The sequence below is a fragment of the Bombina bombina genome, chromosome 9 (genome assembly GCF_027579735.1).
Source record: "Bombina bombina isolate aBomBom1 chromosome 9, aBomBom1.pri, whole genome shotgun sequence".
Classification (NCBI taxonomy): Eukaryota; Metazoa; Chordata; class Amphibia; order Anura; family Bombinatoridae; genus Bombina; species Bombina bombina.
Window position 1 is genome coordinate 106,320,420 of NC_069507.1, and position 19,127 is coordinate 106,339,546.

A 19,127-nucleotide genomic window follows, 5' to 3' on the forward strand; every position below is an offset into this window, starting at 1 on the left:
TGCTGGCCAGCAGTCTCATAAGATAAGCGGATTATGCTTCTTAGCCAAAACGAAAGAGAGGTTGCCGAAGCCTTTTGGCCTCTCCTCTGTCCAGAGTAGACAACAAACAAAGCAGATGTTTGCCGAAAATCTTTAGTAGCTTGTAAATAATACTTTAAAGCACGAACTACGTCAAGATTGTGTAATAGACGTTCCTTCTTTGAAGAAGGATTAGGGCACAATGATGGGACAACAATCTCCTGATTGATATTCTTATTAGATACCACCTTAGGTAAAAACCCAGGTTTGGTACGCAGAACTACCTTATCTGCATGGAAGATCAGATAAGGAGAATCACATTGTAAGGCAGATAACTCGGAAACTCTACGAGCCGAGGAAATAGCTACCAAGAAAAGAACTTTCCAAGATAAAAGTTTGATATCTATGGAATGAAGAGGTTCAAACGGAACCCCTTGAAGAACTTTAAGAACCAAATTTAAGCTCCATGGCGGAGCAACGGGTTTAAACACAGGCTTGATTCTAACTAAAGCCTGACAAAATGCCTGAATGTCTGGAACATCCGCCAGACGCTTGTGCAAAAGAATAGACAGAGCAGAAATCTGTCCCTTTAAGGAACTAGCCGACAATCCTTTTTCCAATCCTTCTTGGAGAAAAGATAATATCTTGGGAATCCTGACCTTACTCCATGAGTAACCCTTGGATTCACACCAATAAAGATATTTACGCCATATCTTATGATAGATTTTCCTGGTGACAGGCTTTCGAGCCTGAATTAAGGCATCAATGACCGACTCGGAGAAACCACGTTTTGATAAAATCAAGCGTTCAATCTCCAAGCAGTCAGCCGCAGAGAAATTAGATTTGGATGTTTGAATGGACCTTGGAGAAGAAGGTCCTGCCTCAGCGGCAGAGTCCATGGTGGAAGGGATGACATGTCCACCAGATCTGCATACCAAGTCCTGCGTGGCCATGCAGGTGCTATCAAAATCACCAAAGCGCTCTCCTGCTTTATCTTGGCAATCAGACGAGGGAGGAAAGGAAATGGTGGGAACACATAAGCCAGGCTGAAGGACCAGGGCACTGCTAGAGCATCTATCAGCGCTGCCTGGGGATCCCTTGACCTGGACCCGTAACAAGGAAGCTTGGCGTTCTGACGAGACGCCATCAGATCCAGTTCTGGTTTGCCCCATAGTTGAATCAGCTGGGCAAATACCTCCGGATGGAGCTCCCACTCCCCCGGATGAAAAGTCTGCCAACTTAGAAAATCTGCCTCCCAGTTCTCTACTCCTGGGATATGGATAGCTGAGAGATGGCAAGAGTAAATCTCTGCCCATAGAATTATCTTTGAAACCTCCAACATTGCCAGGGGGCTTCTTGTTCCCCCCTGATGGTTGATATAGGCTACAGTCGTGATATTGTCCGACTGAAATCTGATGAACCTGACCGCAGCTAGTTGAGGCCAAGCCTGAAGAGCATTGAATATCGCTCTTAGTTCCAGAATGTTTATCGGAAGGAGGGCTTCCTCCTGAGTCCACGAACCCTGAGCCTTCAGGGAGTTCCAGACTGCGCCCCAGCCCAGAAGGCTGGCATCTGTCGTCACTATAGTCCACTCTGGCCTGCGGAAACTCATTCCCCTGGACAGATGGACCCGAGATAACCACCAGAGAAGAGAATCCCTGGTCTCTTGATCCAGATTTAGCAGAGGGGACAAATCTGTGTAGTCCCCATTCCACTGATTGAGCATGCAAAGTTGCAGTGGTCTGAGATGTAGGAGGGCAAACGGAACTATGTCCATTGCCGCTATCATTAGGCCGATTACTTCCATACACTGAGCCACTGACGGCCGAGAAGTGGAATGAAGAGCACGGCAGGAAGTTAGAAGAAAAAAAACTATCACATAAACTGCAAAACAGTGTTAAAAAGTAGTAAACTCTTCGAAATTTTTACAGTGTGTATAAGGGACTAAAGCAGCATTGCACCCACTTGCAAATGGATGATTAACCCTTTAGGCCCCAAACCGGATTTGAAAAACTTTAAAAAACAGTTAAACACCATGCCACAGCTCTGCTGTGGCTCCTACCTGCCCTCAAATACTATTTAGGGAAGAAATAAGCCCTCTATAGTGGTCCTCGGATGCCAGAGAACTCCTTTGGGGAAGCTGGATGTCTCAGTCTGAATAAGAACTGCGCATCTAGAGCGCGAAAATAGGCCCCTCCCACCATGCACTCGATGTCAGAGGGCCTTAAGAAAATACTCCTAGGAGTATCTGACTAGCCATGTGGAAACTAGGCCCCAAAAAAACGATTTATCACCCTCAGAGAAAAAACGTTCATTCTATACAACATGTTAACGTTTTGTCACTAAGAAATATGAGTATTAACATGAATATTACCCTTTTGTTGTAAGCATGATCCCAGTCGTTAAATCACTGCATCAGGCTTACCTCACTTAAACAAGGCTCTGTCAGCATTTTCTAGATCTCATCATCTCTCTAGAAATAAATATACTGAACATACCTCAAGGCATGTAATCTGCAAAACGTTCCCAACTGAAGTCTTTCCCATACTCTTCAGTTATGTGAGAGCACAGCAATGGACCTTAGTTACAAACCGCTAAGATCATCAACCTCCAGGCAGATTCTTCTTCTAATTTCTGCCTGCGAGTAAAACAGTACGATGCCGGTACAGTTTAAAAATAACAAACTCTTGATTGAAGGTAAAAACTACACTAAGTCACCACATATCTCTTGATACTTCCTATCTTGTCGAGAGTTGCAAGAGAATGACAGAGTGGCAGTTAGGGGAGGAGCTATATAGACAGCTCTGCTGTTGGTGTCCTCTTGCAACTTCCTGTTGGGAAGGAGAATATTCCACAAGTAATGGATGAACCTGTGGACTGGATACACCTTACAAGAGAAATTACAGCTAAACACAAAAACCACAGAAATGTAAAAATAGCCTTGGTCCCAAACAGTCAGAAAATGGAAAAGTGCTGTGGTCCTTAAGGGGTTAAATACATTTATGTTAAATGATGCAATGAGCTTGTGCATTGCATAGCAGAAAATGCTATAAATATTAGAAAAATATTACACTGCCCCCACCCCTGGCTTCTTCATAATCCCACTCAGCTGGCAAAATTATCTGTGGAGAACCCTGATGCGTATAAATAAGCTTCAATTTAGCAATGTTTCATTTACAATAATACATTTGCTTTGAGTCCATTATAGTATAAAAACAATCCGCAATGTTCACACGACAAAACTGTGCAACTAGCACTACTGAATGGGTAACCGCTTTGTACCAGCGGTGCAATATGGCTCACATAAAGTACTTTCGTGGAGCACTACATGGCAAAAGTGACATCTAGTGCTCTAGCAAATGGATAATATTCTTGCAAAACTGCTGCCATAAAGTGCTCCAGACACAAGCACACAAGTGAGCTTACATCCCTGCTTTTCAACAAAAGATAGCACAAGAAAAAAAGACAATTATATACAGCTGTATGCAAAAGTTTAGGCACCCCTGGCAATTTCCATGATTTTCATTTATAAATAATTGGGTGTTTGGATCAGCAATTTCATTTTGATCTATCAAGTAACTGAAGGACACCGTAATATTTCAGTAGTGAAATGAGGTTTATTGGATTAACAATAAGATGAAATTAGACAGGTGCATACATTTGGGCACCTCAACAAAAGTATAGAATCAATATTTAGTATAGCCTCCTTTAGCAGAAATAACAGCCTCTAGACACTTTTTATAGCCTGTAATGAGTTTCTGGATGAAGCTATTTTGGACCATTCCTCCGTGCAAAACATCTCCAGTTCAGTTAGGTTTAATGGTTGCCCAGCATCGCCACAGATTTTCAAATGATATTCAGGTATGGGGACTGGGATGGCCATTCCAGAACATTGTACTTGTTCCTCTGCATAAATGCCAGAGTAGATTTTGAGCAGGGTTTTGGGTCGTTGTCTTGTTGAAATATCCAGCCCCAGCGTAACATCAACTTTGTGACCGATTCCTCAACATTATTCTCAAGTATCTGCTGATATTGAGTGGAATCCATGCGACCCTCGACTTTAACAAGATTCCCAGTACTGGCACTGGCCACACAGCTCCACAGCATGATGGAACATCCACCAAATTTTAGTGTGGCTAGCAAGTGTTTGTCTTGGAACGCTGTGTTCTTTTGTCGCCATGCATAACGCCCCTTGTTATCACCAAATAACTCAATCTTTGTTTCATCAGTCCACAGCACCTTCTTCCAAAATGAAGCTGGCTTGTCCAGATGTGCGTTTGCATACCTCAAGCGACTCTGTTTGTGGCGTGTGTGCAGAAAAGGCTTCCTCCGCATAACTCTCCCATACGCTGAATTGTTGAACGATGCACAGTGACACCATCTACAGCAAGATGATGTTGTAGGTCTTTGGAGGTGGTCTGTGGGCTGTTTTTGACTGTTCTAACCATCCTTTGCCTCTCCAATATTTTACTTCTGGCCTTAACAAGAACTGTGCCTGTGGTCTTCCATTTCCTCACTATGTTCCTTATAGTGGACACTGACAGCTTAAAGGGACAGTCTAGTCAAAATTTAACTTTCATGATTCAAATAGGGCATGCAATTTTAAATAACTTTCCAATTTACTTCTATTATATAATTTGCTTAATTCTTTAGATATCTTTTGTTGAAGAAATAGCAATGCACGTGTGAGCCAATCACAGGAGGCCTCTATGTGCTGCAACCAATAAGCAGCTACTGAGCATATCTAGATATGCTTTTCAGCAAGTGATATCAAGAGAATGAAGCAGATTAGATAATAGAAGTAAATTAGTAAGTTGTTTAAAATGCCATGCTCTTTCTAAATCATGAAAGAAAAAAAAATGTGTGTTTCATGTCTCTTTAAATCTCTGCTATAGCTTTTTGTAGCCTTCCCCTAAACCATAATGTTGAACAATCTTTGTTTTGAGGTCATTTGAGAGTTGTTTTGAGGCCCCCATGTTGCCACTCTTCAGAGGAGAGTCAAAGAGAACAACAACTTGCAATTGGCCACCTTAAATACCTTTTCTCATGATTGGATGCACCTGTCTATGAAGGTCAAGGCTTTATGGGCTCACCAAACCAATTGTGTGTTCTAATTAATCAGTGCTAGGTAGTTACAGGTATTCAAATCAATAAAATGACAAGGGTGCCCAAATGTATGCACCTGTCTAATTTCATTTGGATGCATATTGCACATTTTCTGTTAATCCAATAAACCTCATTTCACTACTGAAATATTACTGTGTCCTTCAGTTATTTGATAGATCAAAATGAAATTGCTGATCCAAACACCCAATTATTTATAAATGAAAATCATGGAAAATTGTCAGGGGTGCCTAAACTTTGGTATACGACGGTGTGTGTACACATATACACACACACACAATATCATACTATAACGGCATGTGCAAACACTTTTTTATTGCTCGATATAGGATGTATTGTGTAGTTTTTTTTATTAAAGGGGCATACTACTCATATGCTAAATCACTTGAAACTGATGCAGTATAACTGTAAAAAGCTGACAGGAAAATATCACCTGAGCATCTCTATGTAAAAAAGGAAGATATTTTACCTCACAATCTCCTTAGCTCAGCAGAGTAAGTTTTGTGTAAAAAGTTATAATTCAGTTACTGCCCAGCTGCAGGTAAAAAAAAAAAAAAAAAATGAAGAAATGAACAGCAGCCAATCAGCATCAGCAGTGCTGAGGTCATGAACTCTTTTACTGTGATCTTATGAGATTTCACTTAACTCTCATGAGATTTCATTGTAAACTTCCCTAATCTGAATAGGGAAATAATATGAGAGTGCACGTAAACTCACTCCCTTAGCTGTCCCGGGACAGACATACTGATTTGCTGCTTAGAAATCCTTTACAATGGGATGTGGCTACGGAGGAACTTTTGAGGTAAAATATCTTTCTTTTTTACATAGAGATGTTCAGGTGATATTTTTTTAGTCAGCTTTTTACAGCTATGCTGCATCACTTTCAAGTGTTTCAACATTTGGGTATTATGGCCCTTTAACCCCTTAATGACCGGACCATTTTTCAGTTTTCTTACCCTTAATGACAATGGCTATTTTTACATTTCTGCAGTGTTTGTGTTTAGCTGTAATTTTCCTCTTACTCATTTACTGTACCCACACATATTATATACCGTTTTTCTCGCCATTAAATGGACTTTCTAAAGATACCATTTTTTTCATCACATCTTATAATTTAATATAAAAAATATATAAAATATGAGGAAAAAAAATGGAAAAAAACACACTTTTTCTAACTTTGACCTCCAAAATCTGTTACACATCTACAACCACCAAAAAACACCCATGCTAAATAGTTTCTAAATTTTGTCCTGAGTTTAGAAATACCCAATGGTTACATGTTGTTTGCTTTTTTTGCAAGTTATAGGGCAATAAGTACAAGTAGAACTTTGCTATTTCCAAACCACTTTTTTTCAAAATTAGCGCTAGTTACATTGGAACACTGATATCTGTCCGGAATCCCTGAATATCCCTTGACATGTATATATTTTTTTTTAGAAGACAACCCAAAGTATTGATTTATGCCCATTTTGGTATATTTCATGCCACCATTTCACTGCCAAATGCGAGCAAATAAAAAAAATTGTTCACTTTTTCACAAATTTTGTCACAAACTTTAGGTTTCTCACTGAAATTATTTACAAACAGTTTGTGCAATTATGGCACAAATGGTTGTAAATGCTTCTCTGGGATCCCCTTTGTTCAGAAATAGCAGACATATATGGCTTTGGCGTTGCTTTTTGGTAATTAGAAGGCCGCTAAATGCAGCTGCGCACCACACGTGTATTATGCCCAGCAGTGAAGGGGTTAATTAGGGAGCTTGTAGGGAGCTTGTAGTGTTAATTTTAGCTTTAGTGTAGTGTAGTAGACAACCCAAAGTATTGATCTAGGCCCATTTTGGTATATTTCATGCCACCATTTCACCGCCAAATGCGAGCAAATAAAAAAAAAGTGACATTTTTCACAATTTTAGGTTTCTCACTTAAATTATTTACAAACAGCTTGTGCAATTATGGCACAAATGGTTGTAAATGCTTCTCTGGGATCTCCTTTGTTCATAAATAGCAGACATATATGGCTTTGGCGTTGCTTTTTGGCAATTAGGAGGCGGCTAAATGCTGCTGCGCACCACACTTGTATTAAGCCCAGCAGTGAAGGGGTTAATTAGGTAGCTTGTAGAGAGCTTGCAGGGTTAATTTTAGCTTTAGTGTAGAGATTAGCCTCCCACCTGACACATCCCACCCCCTGATCCCTCCCAGACAGCTCTCTTCCCTCCCCCACCCCACAATTGTCCCCGCCATCTTAAGTACTGGCAGAAAGTCTGTACTTAAGATCCAGATCCTGATCCTTTGATCCTTTATCTAAAAAATTCTGCCCCCCTCCCTCTTACCAAAATTCATTGGTGGCAGTGCCAGTGATTGCTGTGCAGCCCCCCCGCAATGGGCCGCCCACCCTCCTCCCTGTAAGCTCCCACCCACCAACGAACGGCCGCATCGCTACCGGTGCAGAGAGGGCCACAGAGTGGCTCTCTCTGCATCGGATGCTTTCTAAAGGGTATTGCAGGATGCCTCAATATCGAGGCATCACTGCAATACCCTGAGAGCTGCTGGAAGCGATTGCGATCGCTTCCAGCACTCTCTAAGACAACTGACGTACCAGGTACGTCCATTGTCACTAACTGCAAGTTTTTGCAGGACGTACCTGGTACGTCAGTTGTCATTAAGGGGTTAAGTATGGTAATTACTTCAATATCATCTCTGAGTTGGAAGAAGTATTTGTACACTGTATGTCACCTGAGTTTGTCAAACCCTGCTTTAAAGGGATATGAAACCCAAAAAAAAATGATGTTCTGATTCAAACAGAACAAAACTTTTTAAAAAAAAGTTTAAATTTTACTTCTATTTTCACATTTGCTTTGTTCCCATAATGCTGCGTGTTGAAGAGAGAGAAACCTAGGTAGGCATCTGGAGCACTACGTGGCAGGAAATATTGCTGCCATCTAGTGCTCTTACAAATGAATAACATTCCTGCAAAACTGCTGTCATATAGTGCTCCAATAATGGGCTGGCACCTCAGCATATGCCCCTGTTTTCAACAAAAGATACCAATAGAATGAAGAAAAATAGAAGTAAAATTAGAAAGTTGTTTAAAATTGCATGCTCTATCTGAATCATGAAAGGAAAAAAAATGGTGCGTTTCATATCCCTTTAAGGCAAACGCACAAAAATGTCAGTGTAGCTAAAAAAAAAGGTCACAAAAGTACTTTTCCTGTCATACCTGCAATTTACTACTGCAACTTTGTGCTTAACCATTTTTAAGAAAAAAATTGGGGTTTTGTATCCCTTTAAGACAAACTTTAAGTCAATGTGAAGTTTAAAAAAAAAAAAAAAAAAAGTCCACAAAATTACTTTTCCTGTCATACCTGTAAATTTTGTGTTTACTCATTAAAGCATTAGTAACTTTTTATTTTCTAAGGTTAAATGCAACAAACGTTTTGAATATAAAGTATAATAGCAATGTAATTTACCTTATGAATCTTTAAAATGAAGCCCCATTTTTACATAAAATTATTTTTTATTTAATTACAATGACATCACGTCATCCAACCCACAAACGTGGGCCGTCTACTAAGGACTAACCAAACCGCCAATTGTATCCCTGGTTTTTGCATCTTATTTAAATCAATTATCTACATTAAAACGCATGCGCAATACCATATACTTCCTATCGCATGCGCATATTGCGGCAATCAAGACGACATCATAGCAGACCAGAAAAAAAACCGCATGCGTATAGATTGTCCTTGTCTTATTCAACATCAGATGGTGACGTATCCTGTGACATTGCGCTAACTTGCGCAATGCGTCCAAATGTCGCCATCTTACAACTGCAGTTGCCAGCACGGATTGGGAATCCGTAACGGCTGACAAAGGAGTGGGTTTGGAAAAATTAATTATTTAAAACATAAATATTTTAAAAACATTACATATTTAATACAGAATCCATATTAGAAAAAAATAGATTTATATGTATATTCCTGTGTGATTGCCATTTCATTTCTGACTACAGTGTCCCTTTAAGCATTTAAATATGTAATTATTTAAAGAAAATGTAAAGTTTTCCAGTTCAAGGAAGTACAATCTTGTAATGCCTTTTGTGATAATAGGTGATTTCCTCTTCTATCTTATCAAGGCAATAAAGCATTGGCCTTAAACCCATGGCCCCTTCCATTCATACAAGTGTCATATGACATTTCAAAAGAGACATCTCATGTCTTTAACGTTGCCTGACAATTATGCTAAATACCTAGAGGCTAGCTGTTAAACACTATGTCAGAGCTCTGAGAGAAAAAAAAAAAAGACTAGTAGGGACGGAGGTAACTCCTAGATACTGGCTCTCATACATAAACACAAACTAGATTTTCTACAGACAAGGAGAAATAGGGGAATGAGGGGGGGGGGGGGGAGGAATAAACTCATAAAGGATCATTTTATAAATGCAGAATAGATGCATTCTGTTTTGCTTTTCTGCTCATGTGCACGTTAAAGGGACAGTCTACTATATAATTTTTATTGTTTCAAAAGGTAGATAATCCCTTTATTACCTATTCCCCAGTTTTTCTTAGCCAACACTGTTATATTAATATACTTTTTACCTCTGTGATTACCTTGTATCTAAGCATCTTCTGACAGCCCCCTGATCACATGACTTAGTTATCTATTGACTTGAATTTTAGCCAGTGCTGTGTTGTGCTGACTCTTAAAGGGACAGTCTACACCAGAATTTTTATTGTTTAAAAAAAAGATAGATAATCCCTTTATTACCCATCCCCTAGTTTTGCACAACCAACACTTTTTACCTCTGTGATTATCTTATATCTAAGCCTCTGCAAACTGCCCCCTTATTTCAGTTCTTTTGACAGACATCTATTTTAGCCAATCAGAGCTGGTTCACCTGAACTCCACGTGCGTGAGCACAATGTTATCTATATGACACACATGAACTAACACCCTCTAGTGGTGAAAAACTGACAACATTCCAGAGATAAGAGGCAGCCTTCAAGGGCTTAGAAATTAGCATATTATTCTCCAAGGTTTAGCTTTCAACTAAGAATACCAAAAGAACAAAGCAAAATTGGTGATAAAAGTAAATTGTTTAAAATTACATTCTCTATCTGAATCATTAAAATTTATTTTTGACTAGACTGTCCCTTTAAATAACTCCACGGGCATGAACCCAATGTTATCTATATGGCTCACATGAACTAGCACTCCCCTGTTGTGAAAAAGCTAATAAATAAAAAAAAACAACATAGAAACAGGCAGAAATTTAGAGGTTTACATGTTATAAAGTATATTAATATAACCCAATGTCGGTTGTTCAAAGCTGGGGAATGGGTAGTAAAGGCATTGTCTATCTTTTTAAACAATAACAATTTTAGTGTTGACTGTCCCTTTAAGAATGGTTATAATGTGCAGATATTATTAATCCCTACATTATAGAATTATTCAAAGTAAGATGCATTTAATTTAAACATTAAATGGGATATAAAACCGTAAAATTTTCTTTTGTGATTCAGACAGAGGATACAATTTTTAAAAAGTTTACAATTTACTTTCATAAGCAAATTTGCTTTGTCTCCATGATATCTCTACTTAAAGGGATACCTAGGTAGGAATCTAGAGCACAAAATGGCAGGAAATAAAGTTGCCATCTAGTGCTCTTGCAAACGGATAACATTCTTTCAAAACTGCTGCTATAGAGTGCTCCAGAAATAGGCCCACTACTGGGCTTAAGACCCCGCTTTTCAACAAAAGATGCCAAGAAAAAGAAGAAAAATAGCTAGTAAAAGTAAATTAGAAAGTTGTTTAAAATCACATGCACTCTCTTAGCCATGAAATAAAAATTTATGTTTCATATCCCTTTAATCATAATATACAGAATTGTCAAAATGTGATAATACATTGTAATTCTCAACTAGTAGCTTGCAATGGAAAATGTATATAGTTATTTTTTTATGTTTCACAAATAAAGCAATACAATTGCAAAAAGTATCAAAGTGCACTAAAAATACAGTACATGGGTTATTTCAACAAGATTACATTATTTTGAAATACAGTATTGCCATAGCAACACGTTTTTAAAGAGACAGTAAAGTAAAAAATGATATATTATATATGTGCAGCTACCAATCACCAGTTAGTTCCAGTTGCGTATTACTGAATCTGAGCCCACTCTTTTCAACAAAGAATACCAAGAGAATTAGTTAATTTGATACGAGATGTAAATTAGTATCGGCCTTTTAAAATTGCATCTATCAGCACAAAACAGAAGTTTAATTTTCACATTCATATCCCTTTAAGTTTCCAAACATTAATAATCGATCATTTGCCCCACAAAACATATGATTATGAAGTAGTGGAATTATTTTTAATATACAGACTTATTCACAAAGGTTTTCAAATTCATTAGCACAGTTTCCATTTGATTAGAGGGACAATGAAGTCAACTTTTTTCATTGTTTAATCTAAAAGTGGGAATAACAATGTTTGTTGGGGGTTTTTTTTTGTGTGTGGGGGGGGGGTTAAAACATGTTCCTGTACTTGAAAAAAAAAATGTTAATTTGCCAATACTAGCATAGGCATGGTCCTATACCAGTAAACCAGAGGCAGTTGTCATCAGCCAGTAAGGGTTATTAGGAAGTGCAAAAAAAAACAATACCAGAGTATTAGTTCAAATGGAGAATTCGGTCAAAATTTAAAATGGTATGAAACCCAATTTTTTTCTTTCATGATTCAGATAGAGCATGCAATTGTAAGCAACTTTCTAATTTATTCCTATTATCATTTTTATCCCGCTCTCTTGGTATCTATTTGAAAAGAAGGAATGTAAAGCTTAGGGGATGGCACATTTCTGGTTCAGCACCTGGGTAGCACTTACTGATTGTTGGCTAAATGTAGCATTACCAGTTGGTAAAAGCACCTTAGTCTCTCTAAGCAAGTGTTGTCTTTGTAATGCTGGTGCACGGTGCATACTTAAATACACTTTTTAAAAAGCTATAGCTTTTATTAGAAGCATCCATGTGGACTCTAATTTTGGTTTGAATGTCCCTTTAAAAAGTTTTTTCTTAAAGGACCATTATAGTGATAAAATAATATGCTCTAATTTGTAAGAGCAAGTAATTGAATCAATAGCAATCATGCAACTCTATGTCTTTAGCCCCTGCAAAAGGGTTAAATACATATTTAAAGTACCGCTCAGGACCCACAGAGCACTGCTGGTCATGATCAAACACTGCTGCTGATCCAATTAGCAGAGTTGTTCTCACAGCTGGTTCATTGAACCAGTGCCAATTTCCACTCAAACCAGCAGTGCTCTGGAGGTCCAGAGCAGTACTTTAACACTTAACCCATTTCCACAGGTTCAACTCAGAGTTGCACCGTCACTAGTGATAAAATGACATGCTCTAATTTGTTAAATGATAATGGCCATTTAAAAAGGGATATTAAACACTAAGATGGAAATATAAAATTATAAACTGTATATATAAAAAAAAAAATCAATATACTTTTCATTATTTATTTTGTAAACTTTCCCTGTTATTCCATTCTGAAATTGTGAGCGTTTCAGTTCCTGTTAGAAATGGAAGTGCAGAACACATATTCCACACAGCCAATGGCTGCACACTCTAGTAACCTATTTATAACTGTCCCTAATTGGCTACAGCAGAGAAGGTAACCTAAGTTACAACATGGCAGCTCCCAGTGTTTTATAGACACTAAACCTTTACACTTATTTTGTCAATATTTAAACAACTTTAAAAAAAATACATCTACATGTTATTGTCAGACTAATCTTTTCTTTGAATGCATTATTCAATCTAGCATTTATTTAGTGTTTAATGTCCCTTTAACATTTTTCAAGCAGAAAACTAAATATTTTTGATGTCTAAATACTGCTCTTTCATACACAAAAAAGGAAGTATTTTTATATTATAAACACATACATATGGTGTCATATTGAAAAATGTCATCCATGTTTTGTATATAAAAAAAATGCTATTTAGACATGGAAAAGGGACATGAAAGCAGAAATAAAACATTTATGGTTCAGTTAGAGCATTCTTCATTCTCTTAGCGCTCAATTTATCAAAGGCTTTGCCCATCTATGACTGCAGGTTCTCAAAAGAGAACCTGCAGTCCGTATTTATCAACAGCAGTCATCAGACGGCTGCTTCCTACACTCTTCTCCACCTCTTATGTAGAGAATTTCAATCTTCCCTGTCTCGTCCGACCGAGGAGATTGAAATCTCCTGCCCGCGTGTGATTGGCTGTGCGCGGGCAGGGGGCAGGGTTTGCAAACAAGAGGAGCATATGCCAAAGGCGAGCGGCGGCGGACAGGGGAGCATATGTACGCCCCTGTCCACGGTAGCTTGCTAAAATAGAGCCCTTAGTGTTCTTTATTTTGAAGCAAACCTAAGTATGCTCAGAAGTAGCCATGCACTATTGAGAGCTGGCTGGTGATTAGTATTTACCCGCACATGCCTTTTGTCATTGGCTCACCAGCTATGTTCAGATACTTCCCAGTAGTGCATTGCTGCTCTGGACTTTAACTATGTGTTTAACGCCTTTGCAAATGATAAACACTAGAGCATTTGGATGCTTGGTTAGCATTCAAATGCGGAAGTAGGCTATTTTCGGATTTGCACAGATCTTAGTGTGTTGCACTTTTACAAGAATAAACACGGCTTCAAAAAGATCCAAATGGTACAAGTGGCCAACTCTTTCCCCATTTGGATGCTAACGAAGCACCTGAATGCTCACCCCTAATAAACAGTTATATGCAAACAACAGTGAAATAATATGCTCTAACACAGTGTTTTTCAACCAGTGTGCCGTGAGAGATCCTCAGGTGTGCCGCAGCAGACTGACAACAGTGCGGGGGTGTTTGTGAATGAATGTCAATATGTCATGTATAGTTTGTAGGAGCATGGCATGACAGCACAGTACAGTGTATGTATATATATATATATATATATATCCTGTATTAGGCTATAATGTGTGATTTTGTAAAATTTTGGGATGGTGGTGTGCCACAGGATTTTTTTATGTAAAAAAGTGTGCCACAGCAAAAAAAAAAAAAAAGGTTGCAAATCACTGCTCTAACAGATACGAGCATTTTCCTTTTTACACTTTTAATGACCCTTTAGAAAGATTCAACCTAACATTATTTACAAGCAAAAAATCAACATTAAATGTGTGCTCTATAATACAGAAAAAATACTCTAAATTAAAGTGATGGTAAATCCTAGCGTTCGTGAAACGCTAGGATTGACCATTGGAACAAATAAAGGGGCCTTTCAGTCATGAAGAGGAGAAAAAAAAATACTTCATGCTGAAAGCTCCTTTATTTGTTGAAAGCGTTCGCCGCACAGACAGAACACCGTTATGCTGAGAGGTGACTTTCCACCTCTTAGCGAATAGCCGTGCAGGCTCTCCAGCTTGGCGCCAGCTGAAACGCACGGCTATTGGCAAAGAGGTGGAAAGTCACCTCTCAGCAAAACGGCTTTCTGCCGTGGGCTGCCTGAGCAGCTCAATGCGGTAAACGCTTCAAACTAATAAAGGAGCTTTCAGCGTGAAGTATGTTATACTTCATGACTGAAAGCCCCTTTATCTGATCCAATTGTAAATCCTAGCGCCATCACTTTAAAGCTGTTTATTTTAACTTTAAATCTAATAATATGTGCACAACTGCTCTGTGGGATACAAGCTCACTTGCTAAGGAAGAAAATGCCCACAGCTATATTTGTGGACGGTGACGCACACCACCAGCAAACTTTTTTGGCACATAAACAGGAGTTAATTTAATTTTTTTAAGAGAAAATTAAAATAAAATAAAAATATAGCAGAATATATATATATATATATATATATATATATATATATATATATAGAAAGAGAGTTTTCAGAGGTCAACAAATCTGTTTAAAATTTAGGAGCCAGTTAGAATATTTAGAAGCCATTAAGAATATGAATATTTGTATATAGATATTTGAAGAATAAACCAAAAAGTTAGGAGCCAGTAGCTACATGGCTTTGTTTAGTCCTATATGTGTATTTATTTATTACACTCACATCTCTAGCCTTTTAATCGGCACAATATTTCTTTATTAAAGAGCTGTGTGGACCTTTGACTCACATCTGTTTTCAGAATCTCTATTATTCTTGTGTGTATTGGAACCAAAAATGTCACAACTTTCCTTAAACTACTTATCAATATAGATAACGTCTTGATTCTAAATATGTATGTCACATAGAGCACAGAAATACATTGACAGGCACATTATTATGCAAAATTACATAAACAAACCAATGACATACTGACTTATGTAGTAATATGAATTATACATAGATCACTATTTGGCAAATCCATGGTTGACAGCACTAAATCAAGTTCAGTAACGGGACACGTTGTATAACAATGATATTGAAATAATATGATCAGTTACCGGTAGTATGACAGCAGCCCGTTGCTCAGAACGAACCATCGTCTCTGGTATCCCTTTATGTAATTGGTCCATTTAAACAGCCAGCCCTCCCGGGCCGAACCTGATGCAGACCCTGATGAACTGCTGGAGCTTTCTCTAGGTGGTGCGGGCCCGGTACTGGGAGGTGGAGGAGCAGGTGGAAGAGGTGGCGCGGTACCAGATACCGGACCGGCAGGAGGTGGTGGAGACAAGGAAGGGGATACCGAACCGGAACCGGAACCCGGAGCGGGACCGGAAGCGGCGGGACCCGCACGGACCTCCGCCATCAGAAAATACCGAAGTTGACGAGCCGGAACCGGGGTACCGGAACCAGAAGACACGTCATGGGCGGAGAGTGTGCGTCCTAGAGGCGGATACCTCCGTGTGTCAGAGAAGCTGACATGGGTGGGGGCTTGGCACTGCCATCTTTAATTTGGGCACTTAAAAAAAATCAATACAGTAACTCAAATTATTGATACAAAATTATAATATGCACGTAATTCGGGTCGTTATCTCATATATTGAAAACAAGGTAAAGAGATACCTATAACAGCTTTCCCTGTGCTCTCCAAGAGCGTACGAGACAACATATTATCCCCTTTTCTATAATTACTTTGGTGTTAACCTGGAAGGCCTTAAATTTTACGGAGCACAATTATACTATTATTTTATTTCTACGACAATGTGAGGCTTTGTACAATGTTTTTATTGTGCAAATAATTTATTCATAACCTTTCAAAGGACATTTTGCCCAAACCCAATATGTCTCGCGCATGAATGTTGCTATAGAAACCAGTGATACACGAGTGCGTGTCAACTTTGTTTTCTAAGAATTAAATCAGGTCATAATGATAAGGAGGGATAGGGAAGCTAGAGATGGGGAGTCCCGGAAAAAACTGCACAGTCAAGACGTGGCCTACGGAAGTGGGCGGAGGCGGCATATTTCACATTCACTGATATATATATATATATATATATATATATATATATATATATATATATATATATATATATATATATATATATATATACACGCTGTACATGCTTTCTTTTTTAACTGCTACCTTGTTGGATGAGAGTTCTTTGCAAGGTTGATTAAAAATGTAATGCACAAATTTGAAATTGCCATAATGAACCTCTACTATTTCTCTGTTCCATCTAAAATATATTTTAATTCTATTGCAGTGTTTTTTTAATTGAAATAATGGGTTCCTGGGCTCTTGAACAAACCAATTTATGTGGGAGTTCCACTATTAGCCAGTGAGCATAAGAGTCTGAGAACTTAGTTGTACACATTATCAGGGCCGCCACTAGAAATTTTGGGGCCCCTGACTCAACCATTGATCAGCCCCCCCCCCCCCCGCTCCTTTGACGTGCAATTTTTGACCAAGTGACTAAAACGTATATTTATACTTTGAAATGTTGTAAAAGTAGTAACATACACACACACAGACACACTCATACACTGAAACACACAAACACACTCACACATAAGGATTCACATATAGACACTCTAGCAAACACACTCAGACACAGAAACCCAAACAGACACTTAGCACTTGTTTACATTGACCTGACAAGTAATGAGGTAAACTACAGTTTTGTAAAAAAAAGGAGATTTAGAAAACAAAATATGGAGTTCTGATTATCTTTTTGTAAAGGAAGATGACAGCTAAATTATGACAACAGCATGCAGTGGCTGAACGGAAGGGCCCTGAACTGACTAAACAATAATTTACAGGTTAAATGGTGGATTGGTTACTTCCTTAAAGGTCTTGTTAGTCTCAAAGTCTGTAGAAAGATGTGAATAATTAGTAGTAAGGTAAAAATGTCCTAAAAAGGAACAGACAATGGACACACACACAAACTCAAACTTGCACATACACCCAAGGAAACACCGACAGAGACAGCCTCAGAAAACACACAAAGACATACACACACACACAGAGACAACCACCTGAAAAACACAGAAAGACATACATACACACACCCTCACTGAGACATCCACAGAAAACACAAAAAGATATACACACACCCTCACAGAGACACCCACAGAAAACACAGACATACATACACACACACACACTCACAGAGACACCCATAGAAAAAGCTCGAAGACCTATGCACACACACTCACAGACATCCACAGAAAATGCACAAAGACATACACACCCACCCTCACAGAGAGACCCACAGATAAAAAATACATACACATAGAGACACAAACCAAAGCACAAAGACATAAACACATACACCCACAGAAACACTCACAGGAGGAAACATTTATGCACCTTGCATCCCCTAAATCAACAGTGTGTGACATGCATGATAAAAAATTGCAGAAATTAAGAGATCACTTTTTAAAGAATCATATTTGTAAATGTGCAAACAAAAATAATTCTGTGAATTCAAAATTGTACATTAATGAGCTGGGTAGATGGCTAGATGAAGAAAAGTACCTTTAAAAGGTTGACATATGTTTGTTTGTTTTTTCCCTATTTTCCCCAACCAAGAGCACCACTTCAAATATAGTGTACAAATGTTCCCATCTGTCAGCTGTACTTATGGATTTTGAAAATGCTGTACTCTATATGATCTTGGTGGGACCATAAGCTGTGGTACTCATACCATTAGATCTGGTTAAATGCAGGATTTAGGCTTGTTGGTATGTATTTCAAAACTAAGTCAGCTGTAGTGTAAACTGAACAGTTTTAAGTTAACCTGTCTCATTTCAAACACTGAGCAAACTTAGTCTGAGAGTATAACATTTTATGCAGATGTAAAAATCTTAGATAAGATGCCTCCTTGCATCTGGAAAGTCCTTGCATAAAGGGGCAGTAAACTGGAATGTAATATATATATATATATATATATATATATATATATATATAAAATGCATATCTGCCAAAAGGGCATCTACCATTTGTGTATTGAGTAGGAAACATTTCTGCATGGTTTTAAATATAGAATTTCTACACATTGGGAAATAATCATAAATACACTGCTGCTTAAAAAATGTGTTTTTATGGACCCCTAGCCCCACCATACAACTACTACCACACTGAAGTTACAATCCAAAATTGAACAAAGAAATAAAAAACATTTGCTAAGTAAGTCCTACCTCCTCTTCAAATTAAAGTGATCTGCCGTCTGACTCAGGCACACACTGTACAAAGTGCCAAGGCTGTTTCACACTGAGCATAGTGGTTTAGTGCACACTAAGAAATCCTCTCAAATGCTAATACTTTACTCCTTGTAATAACATTTCCCATGCTCAATTAGCACTCTGCTGTAGTACCCACTGGTGGCTGCCAAAATTAAAAAAAAAAAAAAAAAAATTTTTTTTTTTAGTTCTTCCCTCATGGGGCCCCCCTGGCTCATTGGGCCCCTGACAGGAGTCACCCCTGTCACCCCCTGATGGCGGCCCTGCACATTATAGTTTAACTTTAAATTTTAACAGCTTTTAAAGGGACAGTCTACACCAGATTGTTTTATTGTTTAAAAAGATAGATAATCCCTT

The 19,127-nt window shown here is 38.3% G+C and overlaps 1 protein-coding gene across 1 annotated transcript in view; it reads right to left on the minus strand.

The window, feature by feature from the left end:
• Positions 1 to 15,977, minus strand: part of OSBP (oxysterol binding protein) — a 329,199-nt gene extending 313,222 nt beyond the window's left edge. Inside the window, exon 1 of the mRNA XM_053692308.1 lies at positions 15,590 to 15,977. Within this exon, the coding sequence (XP_053548283.1) occupies positions 15,590 to 15,894 (305 nt within the window). The 5' untranslated portion in view covers positions 15,895 to 15,977. The remainder of the gene's footprint in view (positions 1 to 15,589) is intronic.
• Between the last annotated feature and the right edge of the window lie 3,150 nt (positions 15,978 to 19,127).